The sequence below is a fragment of the Pezoporus flaviventris genome, unplaced genomic scaffold (genome assembly GCF_033815535.1).
Source record: "Pezoporus flaviventris isolate CSIRO_AGI_PZ_B2104156 unplaced genomic scaffold, CSIRO_AGI_Pfla_v1 ptg000001l, whole genome shotgun sequence".
Lineage (NCBI taxonomy): Eukaryota > Metazoa > Chordata > Aves > Psittaciformes > Psittacidae > Pezoporus > Pezoporus flaviventris.
This window is the reverse complement of record NW_026892549.1, coordinates 55,920,235-55,937,705: the sequence shown is the minus strand read 5'-3', so window position 1 is coordinate 55,937,705 and position 17,471 is coordinate 55,920,235. Positions and strand designations below refer to the sequence as shown.

General features: G+C 46.2%; 2 protein-coding genes across 10 annotated transcripts in view; one reads left to right on the top strand and one right to left on the bottom strand.

Annotated features, from left to right (window-relative positions):
* Positions 1-24: 24 nt before the first annotated feature.
* On the bottom strand, positions 25-13,227 carry CUNH21orf58 (chromosome unknown C21orf58 homolog). 4 transcript variants are annotated; one of them, XM_061451071.1, is made up of 9 exons: positions 13,122-13,227; positions 8,910-8,981; positions 8,313-8,370; positions 6,794-6,861; positions 6,128-6,268; positions 5,010-5,127; positions 3,441-3,580; positions 2,047-2,216; positions 25-490 (listed from the first exon to the last, which is right to left on the bottom strand). In XM_061451071.1, the coding sequence occupies exons 2-9, from the start codon at positions 8,967-8,969 to the stop codon at positions 475-477; spliced, it is 771 nt and encodes a 256-aa protein (XP_061307055.1). In that variant the 5' UTR covers positions 8,970-8,981; positions 13,122-13,227; the 3' UTR covers positions 25-474. The 4 variants fall into 4 exon arrangements, with proteins under 4 accessions (XP_061307055.1, XP_061307003.1, XP_061306921.1 ...); XM_061451019.1 differs by having other exon boundaries at positions 8,910-9,066; positions 13,122-13,171; XM_061450937.1 differs by lacking the exon at positions 13,122-13,227 and having other exon boundaries at positions 8,910-9,454.
* Positions 13,228-13,977: 750 nt separating this feature from the next.
* The window catches only part of PCNT (pericentrin), an 89,004-nt gene continuing 85,510 nt past the window's right edge, over positions 13,978-17,471 (top strand). For 5 of the 6 annotated variants that reach the window (XM_061458448.1, XM_061458432.1, XM_061458444.1 and 2 more), the window contains exon 1: positions 13,987-14,040. In XM_061458448.1, the coding sequence (XP_061314432.1) occupies positions 13,987-14,040 (54 nt within the window). Of the gene's footprint in view, positions 14,041-17,471 lie in introns of all 6 variants that reach the window. The other variant, XM_061458423.1, reaches the window with a different exon arrangement.

Below are 17,471 nucleotides of genomic sequence, written 5' to 3'. Positions count from 1 at the left end.
AGACATGCCAACACTCATGAACCACAAGATTTTATTTTGTGTGCTTAAATCAAGTCTATACCCTGATTATATGAGGGAAAGATTGAGAAATAATGAAACAAATATATGCAATTCTAAGCTGCTTAAGTTAGCTTCCAATTGCTCTTTGGGAAGAAAGCCTTGGCCAGCTTTGTAACTATGAGATTTGGGAAAGATGGGGAATCAGAGCCCTCCTGGGGCTCAAAACATGGACCGCACTTATTGCACCTCAGTGTTCAAACTCTGCAGGAGCAGATTTCCTTCTGCTCTTCATCACTGAGAATTATTTATCCAAGCAGCGTGTGAAGCCAGTTCACACAGGTAGGGCAGAGTTCTGCTACTTCCTATACCAACAATGCGCAGTCTTACTGACACTAGGCTGTCAATCAGAGAGAACTGTTCAAATACAGGTTGACTTCAGCAATGCTATGGTCCAGTTGAGAGGAACATGTTCTGTCAGTATGTGGGCCACCTGCAAAAAGAAAAATGGCTTTACTGTGTTTGGTAATACCCAACAGTGCATCAGTGCATGCTTCCTGCAGCTGCAAAAGCACAGTGTAGATGTGTCAGATCTTATAACTCGTGGTGGAAGGTAGCTGAAGAACAGGAAGAATGAAGAATCACAGAATCCCAGACTTGCTTGGGTTGGAAGTGACCTTAAAGCTCATCCTGCTCCAATCCCTGCCACAGGCAGGGACACCTTCCACTAGAGCAGGTTGCTCCAAGCCCCTGTGTCCCACCTGGCCTTGAACACTGCCAGGGATGGGGCAGCCACAGCTTCTCTGGGCACCCTGTGCCAGCGCCTCAGCACCCTCACAGGGAAGAGCTTCTGCCTAAGAGCTCGTCTCAGTCTCCACTGTTCTGGCAGGTTAAAGCCATTCCTCTTGTCCGGTCCCTACAGGCCCTTGTCCAAAGCCCCTCTCCAGGTTTCCTGTAGCCCCTTTAGCACTGGAGCTGCTCTAAGGTCTCCCCTTAAGGAGCCTTCTCTTCTCCAGGTTGAACCAGCCCAGCTTCAGTGCAGAGCTGCTCAAAAACATCTTCCTTTGCTGATTTCTGCTAACAGCTAAGGGTACTATTCTTGAAGGAACCAAGAGATCTTTAGTGGTACAGATTACAAACCCATGCAAAAGTGAAATGGGTTGAATGTTTATCCCTTATAATCCCATTGGGTAAATAATCTGTTCAGGAATTCAAATCCCATCCTAAGGGGGTTATACAGATACCCCTGTCAGCAGGGCACTTATGCCTGAGGATGCAGCTGCTCCATCCTGTCCTTCACAAAGAGCCATAGCACAGAACTAGAAGCTTTGTTCTCACTCATGTAACAGTGAGTCCCCATGCTTACCCCGAAGGCTCAGCCTTATTTCCAAGTATTTTCCTCATTTTGTACCATTTTTCTTGGTGGTAGGGTTTTTCCCCAGGAATTTCTGATTAGCAAAGGCCTCAGCAGTGTTGTAAGAATGTAAATCCTACTGGATTTACATTAGCCTGAACAGAAAATACATGCAGGCCTTATTTAGCAGGTCCCTGCCGGCTTCACAAGGAGAACCAAACCCCAAATAGCCATGGTAATTGCTGGGTGGGCTGTGGCTCTGTGGCAGGAACACAGATTAGTATCATCTGTAGACCTTGTCCGATCCTCACATTTATTCCACAGTAAGCAAGGGTTAATTACTCAAGTTGTAATATTAATCACATCAAATCATTATTTAATCTGCCTCAAGGCCACTGTTGCATTAAAGACAATATTCAGGACTGGATTTAGTGAAGAACCACAAAGGACTACATGGTCTACCTTGCTACCCCCATCTGTGCAGGAAGGAAGGTGGTGTGGTTTAAACTGAGAAGTCCTTGGTCAGAGTAAGCACTACTCAGCGACAATTAGAACATCAGTGTGTTATCAGCATTGTTCTCAGACTAAACCCAAACCACAGCACTGCACCAGCTACTAGGGCGAGAATTAACTATCCCAGCCAAAACCAGGACAGAAGGGCTAAAAGTTTACATTACGGTTCCCTGTTTACTTACGTGGGCAGGGCAGGGATCGTGCTGCTGGTCCAGTGATGTGCCGTGGATGTGGATGGGAATTGCTCATGGGGCACTGGGAGAATCCCTGCAGCAGGATAGTGGTGGTGGTGCACCACGGATGGCCTGGGCCTGTCTGCTTTCACAGCCAGGGGAGCAGGAACCTGCAGGTCCTCAGTAGAGAGACAAAGGGTGATACGTGAAAGCTGTGCCCCTATGGGAAGTGTCCCTGGCTGCTGGGCTGGGTTCCCATTTGGCCAGCCCTTGGTAAAGGATGTGTCTGGAGATGAGTCTTGCAGGCTCCAACATAGAAGGTCCAGCGAAACACTTGGTGATTTCAGATTCCACCTGTCCTTCACAGGCATTCACACTGAGCTCACTGGTCTACACCAGGGAAACACACAGTGACAGGATGGGCTGGGGAGGAAGGTGGGAACCAGAGGGATGCATGCTTTTCCCCTGTCACCTTCCTTTAGACACAGAAAGCTGCAGATGTGTCCACTGTCTCTCTCAGCACCACCATCTGCCCAGACATCTCCCCAGTAGCATGGGGGGACAGGCTATTCAAACCCAGAAACTGCACAACGTAAGGGAAATAGAAAAGGACTTCCATGCGAGGCAATGCTTGGTGCAGCTCTGCCATTCCCACAGCAAGTCCACCCTGCACCACAGCTGATGAGGCCAGCTCTGCTCCTCAGGTGGCCTCCTGGGACATCAGTGCCCTGAAATGTGAGAGCTGGCAGCTGCTGTCAGAGGCTTTCTGTCCCAGCAGATGCACAAACCCGTCAGCTCCCTCCAGGCCACGGGATGGGTTATGGAGGAGGATTGTGTTTCCTACCCCTCTGTTAAACTCAGGGCTCAGGGGCGTTTACAAACAGCATGTGGCGAAGATGCAAATGAGCTGGCCAAAGGCTGTAGGACTTTTGGAGTTATTTCTCAGAACCCAATAACCTTAATATCTGAGAAAAAGAAAACGAATGTGACTTACAGCACAGGGAAATACATAGTTAGCCTGGAAAAAGAAGGGCAGGGAATATACCTAACTTTCTGCGACACTGGGACATCCCCTCCTCCCCAGCAATCATCTGTCCTTGTTTCTCTGGTAATAAATGCCACAGAGATGAGTCTAGAAATACATTTTTCCAAAGCACTTAAAGGGTGCTAAGGAGCTAAATCACCTTTTCATAAACAGCTTAGGAATTGGGCACCAAAGGATGTGTTCAAAATCATCTACCTCTTATCAGGCACTGGATGTGTTTTGGAAATAAGCCTATAGGGATCTACACCCCAAAATATCTGTCCTTTCAGAGCTCAGTAGCACACCTATTAAGCATCTCAAGGAGATCAGCCACGGCTTTGTGGGAGCAAGGATGCCCTTCAGACCGCACTGTTGTTACCTGCTGTGCACAATGAAGCAGGGGAGGGCTGGCTCCAGCAGGCTGTGTGAATGGCATTGGCGGCAGAGCCTTCAGCATCATGTTCTGCATGATGATCTGGTGCATCTGAGCATTCTGCATGAGCATCATCTCTACCATATCTGGGAAGAGGTCACCCCAAGGAAAAAAGTAAGAACTTTAGCAGCAGCTGACAAGCAGTAAAGGCACCTTGAGAAGAAGTGCCTTCCGCTATATATACTAGTCACTGCAACCAAGACATATCAGCTGAAACAGACACACAGAATCAACTAGATTGGAAAAGACCTTTACGATCAACATGAATATTAGCATTCTTTACCCAAGCAGTGCAAAATTCATGTCTATGAATAAGACTGTTCATACTAGCTTCCCTGTTTCTCCTCCCTTCTACAAGAAAGCTGCTGTTGAGCATCTTCTGTCTGTTAGTTTCCCTGCAAGCCCACCCTACTGGCTATGCTGGAGATGGGCTGAGCACCAGAGCCCTCTTGGTTCCTCCAGCATGGACCAGCTCCTTGCAGTGCTATCCATTGCTTCAGCCCACAGTCACTGAGAGGTTTCCTCAAACTTATATGATATCGCAGTGCCACCTTGAGAGTCCACTGCATGCATGTCAAATCCATTAACTATGGTCTCTGGGTCCCTGCCCATGGCAGAGGATTGGAACTGGATGATCTTAAGGTCCTTTCCAATCCAAACCCTCCTATTATTCTATGACCTGTGCAGTGGGGGGAGAAGGGAGGGGGAATTAAGAAAGAGGGAAAACAAAATCAACGCAACTGTCCTTTTTGTGGTCATACCAGAAGTAGCTCACATCTATCAGCTTCAGCAGAGTCATGCATGAATTGGGACTGTTTTCTTTATGAAAATAAACTCTGATTTAAAACTCCAGGCAGAAAGAGGTAAGAAAAATTGCAGTTTTGTGAATGAGGGTTTCTCTGTGGGATGAAGAAACCTTTGGCTGAAGGTTGAGCCAGGGAAATCATCCCAGGGTTTTGTTCATATCTTATTTCCCAGTAGCATCCAGCTATGTTTAGAAACAAACTTTTTATTGGCATTGCACTATATTTGGAACGGTGCTTTTAGCTGTTCTGTCTTGTTTCCAAGCACGGAGCTTAACAAAAGCCTGTATTGTTTGAGGAGATTGAGCCGTGGGTTAAGGGAGGAAAAAAAGAAAGGAATAAAACCAGGTTTTAGAAACCTGACTGGTAGTTTTGGAATCATCCATACACGTGAGTTTGACTTTGTTCATATTACTCAGTGCCATGTCTTGAGCTGGTTTGCTTTCCCAAGCTTCCCTGGTAGCTTCATCTGGCTTTGCCATGTTTGTAGTCCCTGTTTCTTGTTTTAGTGATAAGAATTTATCTGAAAGCTTCTCAGAAATGATATCTAATACATACATCCCGGTGGAATTCCCACAGCTCCAGCAGCAGCCTGGTCACAAAACAGCATGTCACTGACTAGCTTGGATGCTGTCCTGTGTCCCTTCCCACTTGCTGTGGCACCTCCCCGTCCTCTCCAGCCTGGACAGTGGGAGCCAGGTGGATACTTTACCTTCTTTAATGCTTCCAGAGCGGGGGGCTGCAAAAGGTTGGGCAGGGGGAATCTGTGTGATCAGAGGAGACTGCTGCTGAGGTAGCTGCTGGATGATGGTGGCAGGCTGAGGTGGCATCTGGAAAAGAAAGGAAAAGGAAGAAGTTGCTACTGGATTTGTCTGACTTCCTTATCTCTGGGAAGGAAGAGCAGTGGGTATCGTCTGCCTGGACTTCAGTGTGGCTTTGGACATTGTCTCCTGTGATATCCCAGCACAAGCTGGGATCTACTTGGCTGGGAAGCAGCTCTATGGAAAGGGACCTGGTGGTCCTGGTGGACACAAGCTCAACATGAGTGAAGAGTATCCTGCTGCAGCAAAGCAAGCCACACGGTGCTGGAAAACATCAACAAGAGCATCACCAGCAGAGATAAAGATGTCATTATCCCACTCCACTCAGTGCTTGTCAGGCTACACCTGGAATACTGTGTTCAGTTTAGGTCCCTGCTCTACATGAAAGATATGGACAGGCTAGAGAGGGTCCAGAGAAGGGTCACAAAGGGCTGGGAAGCTCTATGAGGAACAGCTGAGAGAGCTGAGACTGCTCAGCCTGGAGAAAAGAACGATCAGGTGAGACCTTATCACCATGTTCCAGTACTTAAAGGGTGGCTACAAAGAAGATGGAGACTCCTTTCTTACTAGGAGTCATATGTAAAAAAAACGGGGTGATGGGCACAGGTTACTCCTGGGTTGATTCTGGTTGGACACAAGAGGAAATTTTTTCACAAGGAGCACAAGGAATAATCCCCCCAGGGAAGTGGTGGATTCCCCAGCACTGGACATTGTTATGGTTGGGCTAGACAGGGTGCTGGGACATCTAGTTTAGGTCATGCTGTGCCTACCACAGCAGAGTGTGGGCAATTCTCCCACTCCTCCTGCTACCTCCTTCTTGTGATAAATCATTCCCACTGTGAATTTTGTGCTTTCTTTGTACGTTTTGCCTAGGGCAGTAAGGGTCCCATATAACAGCAAGAGGTGTAGCATTCCCTTGAAATTAACTTTTCCATACAGCTCCCAAGCAGCTGTTGTTTCAGACTGGCACAGCACTATAGCAGTGTTTCATAGGAGAGAGGATCCTTACCATCTGCTGGATAATCCTTGGTGGCTCCTCTGGAGCTGGAAAAGGTATCTGGTAGATGTGTGGGGCAGCAGCTCTGTGGTTGTGACAGTGTCCTCCAGCTGGTGCAGGGGGCTGCGAAAGCTCTTCCAGAAAGCGTTGCTCCTGAAAAATCAAGTATCTTCCTAAAGAAAACCTGGTCAGAGAAAGGCAGGCAGGATTGTTACACTCTCTGAAATAAATGGGATTAGCCCCTGGAGCCTGCAGCAGAGCACAGCCTTGCTCACGGAATCACTGCTGCAGATACATCCTGTGTCTGATGGGCAGACCACAATTGACCACTGCACGAAGAGCATGACCCCACATGTCTTGAAGCCATACGGTTTTCAGCACAAGCAAAAAGCAATGGGGTAAAAAAGTGAGGAACAACCTGACAAAAGCCTGGAAAAGTGTTTCATTAATGGTAAGTACCCTCCAAAAACTAGAAATCGTAGAATCATAGAGCAGTTTGTGTTGGAAGGGACATTAAAGCTCATCGAGTTCCAACCCCCTGCCATGGGCAAGGACACCTTCCGCTAGAGCAGGTTGCTCGAAGCCCCAGCTCAAGAACTAAAGGACAGGAAAAAACTGAATCCACTTCAGCAGTGGATGTGCAGATAACTTGACCCTTTCTGTTGTTTTTGCTCTTACCCTTAGCTCCTGCAAGAGATCTTTCCTTCGCCTTAAGGCACTTTGTAGCATATCCTCACATCTGTTCCCTGGAGGATGAAAAGGCCATTATCTTCTCAAAGGATCACAAAGACAGAGCTATTATAGCACTTACATTATGAGATTTTGGACAAAGGTGTTATAAGAGAGCTTGACTTCTTCCACAAAAGGCTTTAGGCTACTTTTCTTGTCAAATCCATGAAGGGATAATGATTTTATACCACATGCAGACACAGCTGTCCAGCAGGCAACATAAAATAAACTCTCTAAAGCCCCTTTTTAACCTCCTGGCTTACAAACTCATTTCAGCTGTAAATGTTCTACAAATACTCTACTTGCACAGGATGATTGTGGAAAGTTAAAAGAAAGTTTGTTGTGACACATCCAAACAAACGCAGCTTTGAATGTCACCTTTGTTGTTTCTTTTTTGTTCTGAACCAACTTTCTGTTCAGTTCTTCCCACCTACAGCTGATCTGGAACTTGCTTGAAGCGAAAATAAGCAAGGACATTTTCACATCCATTGGGAGCATCTGCTCTGAAAAGCATCACTTTGTGTTTTGAAACTAAGCTGGTAAATAAATTGCTCATTTCTGGCCTCAGCATTGAAAGTTTCCAACTATTTGTGTATCAGCTCAATGGATATGAGCCTGGAGGCCAAACTAGAAATATTACTGATTGTGTACTGGTAGCCCTTAATCCATAGATAATACAACTAGTGTGTATGTCATGCAAAGAAATGAACGTACCACACATGGCATGTGTAGCTTCCAGGGAATATTGTTGTAGGGAACATATTACTTGTACATGAAACATCACAATAGTCTTTGGAAGGGTTTCATAAAGACACTTAATCCATCACCTTTGAGCCATTCACTAACTTATATAGTGATTTCTCTAAGCTTTCCAATTTTTATAAGAAAGCTGGGATTCCTGACCTCTCTGCCCAAACCAAAGTCAGGATGTCACTATACGTGCATGGCTTTCCGGTAAAATGGTTCCCAGCTCTTATCAGCACAGCCCTCAAGACCAACTCTTTCACGATAACAATTTATTTCATAAGCTGAGTCACATTATTTTATACTGGCAACCATTTCTGGTCTGCACAAGGCTGCAGTGGTCACATTCAAAGGTGCAAAGCAGCATTAGCAGTGGACCATTCCTCCTGCCTAGATCCCTTGAAGACACACAGCCATCCTAACAACTCCTTTTCAGGGTCACCAAAGCCAAGCATGCAGCTGGACTGCAGCAGGGGCTCACTCCTAGGTAGAAGAGCTAACATAAGTAGGATCTCCTGCAGAGCACACCCAGGCAGGAGGTCATTCTTATGTCAGTGTTCAGCTGGTTGATCACTTCCTTTTGTCAGAAATAAACAGATGAAGAAATTCAAAAGATAAATGTAGGCAGCTTTTAGGGAGGAGATTTGATAATCTGGTGTGGTCTGAGAACATCACTAAGCCCTTCCCATATTACGTTCATAATGAGAACAAATGAGTCTCTTACTTGCAGCTGGAAGAGGCGACTCCATCTTCTCTAGGTTCTCCTGTTCATTTTCTAGTCTCTGTTGGTAAAACCACAAGACCTGGTTATGAGTCAGGCAGCAAAGCTCACAACCCTACCTTACAGGCATAGGTTTGGGACGGAGGAAATAAAGCAGAAGTAGAGACAAGCAATGCTTTCTAGCTGCTAAATCACAGCTAGTGACAGCTACAAGAAGCATTCATAGAAGTATGAAATGTCTCACTACAAATCTAGTTATGGTAAAAGAATAGTCGTGCTTGCAACTGGCCAGACTATCCCAGATCTGGAAATTGACAGCATGGTGAATCAGGAGACTTACGCATCACTTCTTCTATAGGGCAGAGAGCTGGATCATATGAAGAAATTGCAAAATTGTACAATGTTATTTAAGTGACAGTGACTGTAGCACCACTGCACATTGGTCTGCCTCTGCTTGCATGAAGAAAGAGGCTCTCAACTGGCTGCAGATCCTCTTTGTATCTCAGCAGAAATACAATTATTTAAAATACAGTGTTAATGCTTAAACATGCAAGAATAAAACAAAGAACAAAAGTGACCACTGCAGAGATTTTCCCTTACCTTTTCTAGGAGTTTGAGTCTCAGTCGTGTCAAGTGGTCCACCACTGAAGGATCTGCCATTGCAGTAGTCTCCTGGAAGAGCAGGCAGGCAAGAACAGGTTAAAAAGCTAAGCAAAGGCAGAGAGGTTTTCAATCCTCATTTCTTCCCCTCCATGATCTTCACAGAATAATTCCATTAGAAAAAAAAAAGAAACAAAATCAGATTGTGAGCAAATGAAGGAAGAAGAGAAAAGCTTTGGTTTCCCTCCCAGGTAAAAGTACAGATGATCATCACAGGATCACAGGCACAGCTTTTTCTGCCCTTTCTCTCAATGCATTTTTTGCTGCAAATTGCAACATCACAGAAAGGTAACTAAGGGTGAATATTTGCTTGTCTTAACTGTCACTAAGCCCGGCCCTCTCTGTTGCTATTGTCCTCTAAGTAGCTCAGAGTATTGTGCCTGTAACCTGGCTGCTAAGTGTGTAGTGTCAATCCACAACATAAAGAAGATAATCTCCAGGTGTAGAAGTTTACTTACCGTTTGTAAAGCAAATGCCCAGCACATTAGTTGGCAGGAAGAAAAGAAAGAAAAGCCAATGGTTCTTCAACATAAAACCATTGATAGGCACCAGATTATGATCTTGCTGATTGATACACGATAACAACATTTATCTCACTGTAGAGGGACTTTTGACATAGTTCTTCATACAAGTTTTCATCCCCAGGTACTAACTAAAAACTCAAAAAATTAAGGAGCATAGCTGGAACTCATCCCTGGATGAGTAAAAGAGTAGAGAGGCTATGGTATAACACCCATTTCCTTACCATCTCCCAAACAAACTGTAGGGTGTCTCCATCTCCCAGCAAAGCCCTCCCAGCATAAGAAACAGCAACACTTTACAGTGACATCCATCAAAACAACATCAAAGCATGAGAAAGAAGTCAAGTAACAGTCATTCATTCTCAGTATCATATTTTAAGCCTGGAGAGCAAAGTTATAACCTCCTCCTTATTTGAAGGCCACAGCAAAACTGCAGCTGAGCAACTTGCTGGTGGCTGGAGCAACTGATAGATGCTGTAGGATCGCCTCCTCCAGCTGTGATCCACACAGCATGTGTGTACAATCTGCCCTTGAAAATACACAGGCTGGTATCTCTGGATAGGTCATCGAAACCGAGACATGGGGATCCCAAAAATAGCTGCGCTATGTCAGAGCTGGGGCTCAGCTTGCTTTGGCAGAGCATGGTTGCAAATGCTCTAAGGGATAAGGCAGAGCAGAAGACCCTCTCACGTGCCAGCAGTCGTCCTGAGAAACCACTCTGTGTACACTTTTGTGCTTCAAAAGCCTCATAGATTTTCCTTCTTTTCTCTCCAATATCTTTGATCCCTCATTCTTTGGGCAACAAGAAGTTTCCCATTTATCTTAAGCATAAAAGTGGTTATGGAAGTAAACTGTGTAAGTATTATTTATTGAAGTGTTAGGCCAAAAAAGGATTACATTTAGATTGTTTTAATCCTAGATCCCTGAAAAGTTTATTGGAAAGCTTCTCATTTTTTATGTGAAATTTATACAAGTGCTCTCCAGGCATTTTTCCACATCCCTTGCGACTTGGAATCATAGAATCATTTAGGTACCATGTCCCCATTCAGATGCCTCTTTTCTAAGCAAAATAATCAGTTTATTTTGTCCTCAAATAGCAGATTTCCTTTACCTATTGATCTCATAACTCAGCTGGGAAGGTATAATGCAAGAGCCCACACAGACTACTCCCATACCCACCTATTGGCCTCTGCTATCAGTGACTATCAGAAGGTGCTGCTTCAGCTACACCTATGACCATACCTTGGCTATACTGTCTCCACAGTCTCATATTTATTCTAGTTGCTTCTCTCTTTACCTTCCTAACTCATAAACCCTTTTGTGAAGGGGAGACCAGGGTTGTGGGCAGCATTTGGGCAGTGAGGTAGTAAAGGAAGCTATGTTGGTGTCTCCAGATGACCACAACAGGTACAAGTTTGCTGACCCTTTAAATAGACTTTTAGACTGCTGTTGAATATTGAGCTGATGTTTTACCATCAACTGCTGTCATACAGTGTTCCCAAGAATTTAAATTTCTAGAGCCTTCCTTGCAATACAAATAGAGGGTTACAAGAAAGGTTGACAAAGAGAAACAAGTATTCAATTAAAAATACAGTGCCAGTGTTAAGCAACTGAGCCGACTAAAAGGAAGAGAAAAAAACTTCTGCTTCGTTAACAATCCAATACTAGATAAAAACCACACTTTCCAGCACATCTACTAAAGAACCTAGCTTTTCCCGCACTTACGGATGGCCTTGCCACAATGGAATCGCTACTGTAGGGACACCTTACAAACTGCTAATGTATGACTTGTCAAGAATGTGTCAGATGGTACAAGAGGATCTTACAGAATCCCAGACTGGTTTGCATTGGAAGGGACCTTAAAGCTCATCCGGTTCCAACCCCCTGCCATGGGCAGGGACACCTTCCGCTAGAGCAGGGTGCTCCAAGCCCTGTCCAACCTGGTCTTGAACAGTGGCAGGGATGGGGCAGCCACAGCTTCTCTGGGCACCCTGTGCCAGGGCCTCAGCACCCTCATGTGTTGCAATAATGTGCTATGTACATCTGAATCTAAGCATGTGAATAAAACATTACAATTAAGAGTTATTTCATGCTCTGTCATGCAACTGTGCAAGTAAGTCTCCTTATTTACCTTAATTATGATTAAGTGCACAACACTAATCATATATGATATGTACATGATACTTCACTACATTATTACTGTCTTCTTATATGACCATGGCAAACCACTAGTCTGCAAGCACTGCCCATTTATTTGCAGATAGATTGCAGCAGCTCCCAGAGTTCTGTTATGGTTTTGTTGCCAGCCTGATCTTAGGACCCTTTTCACATACTTCTACTTGAGTCAATTCAATTAGACTAGCACTCGAAATCCCGACATTTTAATAGACAGGGATATAAGAAGATACAATGCATGTATTGGTTATTAAAACCTCAAACAACAATAAAACAAAACCCAAACAAACATGGCTTATTAATTTCAGTTTTTTTAGCTGGAGCAAGAAGTCAAGCAGTATTATTTTAAACCATTTATTTTTCTCCAAGTGACATATTTGATTGGACAAAATTGCCATTATCAATGCCACATTGTCTTTTTTAAGGAACTTCTTTGCTCTGAGCTTACTTGTTTCCTTTTGCTTCTCAGATGGTACCAATTACACAAGCTTTTGCACTAAGGAACTTCATAACTCAGACTTAGTCTCTTAGCACTGGCTGGGAGTAAACTCAGCATCCTGGCTGTGCTGTTGGAGGGCATGGCAGCACTACCGGGAAAAACACATAAACCAGCACTGACAAAGGAAGAGATGACCAGGATTAGTCTCAGGAGAACGTCCACCCGAGTCACATTTAATGACCCTGAATGGTTTAGCCACTGAAACTTTCATTCTTAGAAGAACAAAATTGGTCGTGAAGGAAAGTCAACACGTATGCTCCCGTGCAATCTTTGCAGTGGTTTAAAACTTAACCTTTACCTTAGCTCTGGATGCAGACAGGGGTGCCAGCCCTGCCTTGCCCCTAGTGTCCTCACCTTTCTCTTTGGAGCATTGAGCACACACTGCTCCAGTTTTTTTTTGTTGTCTATGCTTAAATATTTACATATTTATATGTGGGAGGCCAGGAGATGGATACAGAATAGTTTATTCTGAGAATGAGAACATGTTTCTTCCTACATTCTTTTTGGATGGTGGATGATATAGGCATAGGCAACCCAGATGGCACAGACGCGGTTCACAGGAGCAGAGAGGTCCAGCTCATGGCCTGGATGACGCAGTACCTGAATTCAGAGCAAAAACCCACACAGAGAAGAGCCCAACCTAACGGCTAAATCCATAGAAAGGTCCAGGGATAGAAAAGGAGTTAATACATCATGAAGATGTTTGCATTTCAGTATTCTGTGGAAAGAATAAGCTAGATAGCAAGAGAGTATCTCCGAACTGTCAAGTGACAAACTGGATTAAAGCATGTGTTTTTCAGTAGGATTTAATGACTCCAAGACACAAAGAAACCACCACTTGTGTTAAGTGGTTAATTATACTATGCTAAGAGTATAATATACATAATATATAATTAACCTGTTAGGGTTAATTATTCTCAGTATTAAGACAGGAACACCTTACTTCTCCCTTATTACCTGACAGTTACTTCCGGCCGTTCACTCTCCCTGCACTAGTTCTTCCTTGATGAAGGGATTCGACAGGTGAATTTACAGCCGCAGTAAAAACAAAGCAGGGAGATGCTAAAACCCAGTTGCAGAACACACACAGGGGGACAGACCGGGTGTGCTGCAAAGAGTAATAGACTAAGATGGACCGTTAATCCCGCAACAACACGTCTCTATCTCCAACAAGGCGAGGAACTAGGCCATCAACGCCGGGACCCGCCGCTCACAGCAGCTGCAGAGCAGACAAACGGAACTGTACCTCAGCCGTCCCGGAACCCGCCCAAACAGCCTCTGAGCGTTGCTCGGCAACACCCGCGTGAGCTTTCCCGCGGCAACCGCCCCTTCTCCCCATTGGCTGCCTCCCGTCCCTGGGCGGGGCCGTTGCTGGCGGCACGTTTGAAACTGTCCACTCAGCGCAGGGGGAGCTGCTGACTGCCCCTTTCCTATTGGTGGCTGCTGAGGGGGCGGGAACAAGCGGCGGCAGCGGGAGCGGCGGCGGAGGGCGCGCTGTCCATCCCGGGAACCAAGCAGGGTGGGCTGGGCTAGCCTAACGGCTGTTCTCGGTATTGGCTGGAGGGCTTCGCCAATTCCCGCACAGCTTCCTCCCTGCTCCGGGAGCGTAGGCCAGCCCCTGCACTCTGATTGGCCACTGAGGGTGAGAGCCGCCTCTCGGTTGGCTCAGACGCCCAGATGGGCGGGGACAAGGCTCTGGAGCGGCCATGACCGAAACTTGTGTGTCCGCTCCGGTGTGATAGGGGGGTTGTGAGGAGCGTGGGTGGGTTCTGCTTCGCCGCAGCGTGACCCGCTCGCCCCCCCCCCCCCCCCCCCCCCCCCCATGGAAGCGGAGGAGGAGGCGTGGAGACGGAAGCTGGAAGCTGGCAGGGCCAAGGTGAGAATAGAGGGGGGGGCCCTGTCATGTGGGGTCCGCGCAGGTCCCGGCCTGGCTCCCAGCGCCCTCCGGTGCCCTCGACAGGGGTGTTCTAAAGCTGCCCGCTGCATCGCCTCTGCCTGCCCCGGGTGCAGTCTATAAGCCTTAGCTTTAGTGAGCAAGGAGCTGCTTAAAGTAGTTCTTATGTCTTCCCCCTGTTTCTGCCTGTTGGGTTATTTTGGGGGGAGTTGTTTGGTTGTGGTTCAGGTGGGTTGGATTTTATCATAATTTTTTTGTATTATAATTATTTAATATTATATTGTATATATTACATATATTATAATTGTTTAATATTTATTATATTATTATTTCTCCTATTTTTATCTAGGATTGCACTCAATTACTTGTGGAAATACTATATTTCCAGGTGATACTCTCACACAGAATTAGGTATTCTGTGTTTTATTACCTTAGTGGCTAGTCCTTGCATCTGCAGGTGGGTTACTGGAGGACTGAGCTGGGCTGTTTCCAGTTGTGCCCTTAGGGAACACTTAACAAGCTTTCAGTTGTTCTGTGTCTGCAGTTAGGTGGTTTGGTAGGATTGTTGAGAGACCTCATAGTAATTATTGTTCATAACTATATGATTAACACCTGATATAGGTTAACCATCTTAAATAAAAACTGCTTTCTTGAAGAAACCCCTCAGAAATGCCCAGTTACTAGCCACAGACTGGTTTGTGTTGGAAGGGACCTCAAAGCTCATCCAGTTCCAACCCCCTGCCATGGACAGGGACACCTTCCACTAGAGCAGGTTGCTCCAAGCCCCTGTGTCCAACCTGGCCTTGAACACTGTCAGGGATGGGGCAGCCACAGCTTCTCTGGGCACCCTGTGCCAGCGCCTCAGCACCCTCACAGGGGAGAGCTTCTGCCTAAGAGCTCGTCTCAGTCTCCCCTGTTCTGGCAGGTTAAAGCCATTCCCCTTGTCCTGTCCCTACAGGCCCTTGTCCAAAGCCCCTCTCCAGGTTTCCTGTAGCCCCTTTAGGCACTGGAGCTGCTCTGAGGTCTCCCCTTAAGGAGCCTTCTCTTCTCCAGGTTGACCCAGCCCAGCTCTCTCAGCCTGACTCCAGAGCAGAGCTGCTCCAGCCCTTGCAGTATCTCTGTGGCCTCCTCTGGACTGACTCCAACAGCTCCATGTCGCTCTTGTGCTGTTGCCCCAGAGCTGCAGGGGGGATCTCCCCAGAGCACATCAGAGGAGGAGAATCTCCTCCCTGAGCTGCTGCTCATGCTCTGGGGATGCAGCTCAGCACGTGGGGGGGTGTGGGGGTTCTGGGGTCAAGCTCACAATGAAGCTGGGTCATGGGGAGCTTCTCATCAGCGAACAACCCCAAGTCCTTCTCCTCAGGGCTGGGTTTGTGCTGGGTGTTGCCCCGACCCAAGGTGCAGGATTTGAGCTGTTATTCATGTTCCCTTTCTGGGAATCTACTGCTGAATAAGACTGGCTTGTCTGCAGCTACAGCTTTTCCCTGTTCTTGACACCCTAGCAGGACTGGAATGGGGAACTGTAGGTAGAAGGTGATAATTGAGGCTGCACACGGCTTTGGGGGTTTTGGACAGATTAGATTTTTTCCCATGATATACTGCAGCCCCTTCGCTCCTGATATCTTTCCTAGTGATTCTTCTACAGGCACAGGAACATGGCCCTTTCTGCAGGGGACCTGTCTGGAAATCGAGCTGGTGTTGTCAGAGGTGCCTTGGCGCTGTGCTGTCTGCCTCAGATCTTTTCAGCTCTCTTCTCCCCATGTTGCAACGAAGGCAAGGAAAAAGAGAGTTACTATGAAGGAAGTCGGGTTGTGGCTGTCGATGCACTGTCACAGATTCATGGGGGGCCTGTCCCTGATGTATCCCACTGAGATGCAGCTATGGTTGCCACACTTCCCATTCCCACTCAGCAGCTCCTCATCCACTTGCCCTCACAGCCTTGTTACACACTGTGTGGACACAGACTCTTGTTGGAGATCCATTTCAAGATTAGTGTTTGGATTAATAGCAAGAGAGAAAACTTTGAAAACAGGAGATTTTTGGGTCGAAAAGTTACATTAGGTGTGCAAGACTTGTGTTAACGTTTGTAACCCTTCTCAAAGTGCTGTAACTGTCTATAGTTAGAAAAATGGGATGGACTTTCCTTGAATAAGGTATTAGTTTCCACCTGTTGTACAGCTGTTGTTTGCCATTGGGGAAAAAAATGTAGGGCCTTGCATTATGTTTCACATTATGTGTGCAGAGCCAATGTTGCGTGTATTATTTCTTTCTTAACTATGTGCTAAATATCTCTTATCAGACCATTTAAGACAAGTAAATTTTTAGCAGCTCTATCAATGTTGCTGTTCCCTGGTATCACATACGTGGTACACTGAGAGGAGAGGAAGGGTAAAGATAGATGTAGTGCTCCCTCTGCTTATTAAAATGTCACAGAGATCTATTACTTGGCTGGCAGGTTGGTTGCACCAGACCATCTTCAAAAAACCCCAGCCAAATGAATGGAAGCAATATCTGTGGGAGCTTATGAGACACAAAAATGGTATGTTAGGTATCGAAAGCAAGTGTATGAGCTACACACTCCTTCCTATGCTTCCACCCAACTTCTGACATGTATAGCTTTTGTATTTTTACTTATGTACCTGACGTTGTAGAGCTAACTTACGGAACAGATTCATATCGGGCAAATTACTGGAATAAATGCACCTTTGGTCTTCCTTGGTGTAGTCCTTTGCATGGTCTTAACATTGACAGGCTGAGAGAGCTGGGCTTGTTCAACCTGGAGAAGAGAAGGCTCCTTAAGGGGAGACTTTAGAGCAGCCCCAGTGCCTAAAGGGGCTGCAGGAAACCTGGAGAGCGGCTTTGGACAAGGGCCTGTAGGGACAGGACAAGGGGAATGGCTTTAACCTGCCAGAACAGGGGAGATTGAGATGAGCTCTTAGGCAGAAGCTCTTCCCTGTGAGGGTGCTGAGGCGCTGGCATAGGGTGCCCAGAGAAGCTGTGGCTGCCCCATTCCTGGCAGTGTTCAAGGCCAGGTTGGACTGGGTTTGGAGCAGCCTGCTCTAGTGGAAGGTGTCCCTGCCCATGGCAGGGGTTGGAGCAGGATGAGCTTTAAGGTCCCTTCCAGCACAAACCATTCCATGGTTCTCTTCTTAAGCCCATAGCAGGATGTGTTCATGCTGCTGAATAAGTGGGCTGCAGGACTGTAACTTCCTTAAAAAACTTCATTGGATAGCTCATGTTTTTGAAGGCTCTTTATAATAGAGCAGTGGGGAAATGTTTCTCCTTTCAGTTCTTTTCTTTTTTCCTGTTTTCTTGCTGCTGCCCTCTTCATGAATAGAAATGCAGTTTTGAAAGGGAGAAATGTCCCTGAGCAAATAAAGTATTTCCTTCCTGTGGGGCAGGCCAAGAGCAGC

Bases quoted from the DNA above. Each gene is read 5' to 3' on its own strand.
- CUNH21orf58 (XM_061451071.1), bottom strand. From the start codon at position 8,969: ATGGCAGATCCTTCAGTGGTGGACCACTTGACACGACTGAGACTCAAA. The intron at 8,371-8,909 runs GTAAGGGAAAAT...TTTTACCAACAG, and splicing joins GACTCAAACTCCTAGAAAAG to AGACTAGAAAATGAACAGGA. The intron at 6,269-6,793 runs GTAAGAGCAAAA...TTGATTTTTCAG, and splicing joins ATCTCTTGCAGGAGCTAAGG to GAGCAACGCTTTCTGGAAGA.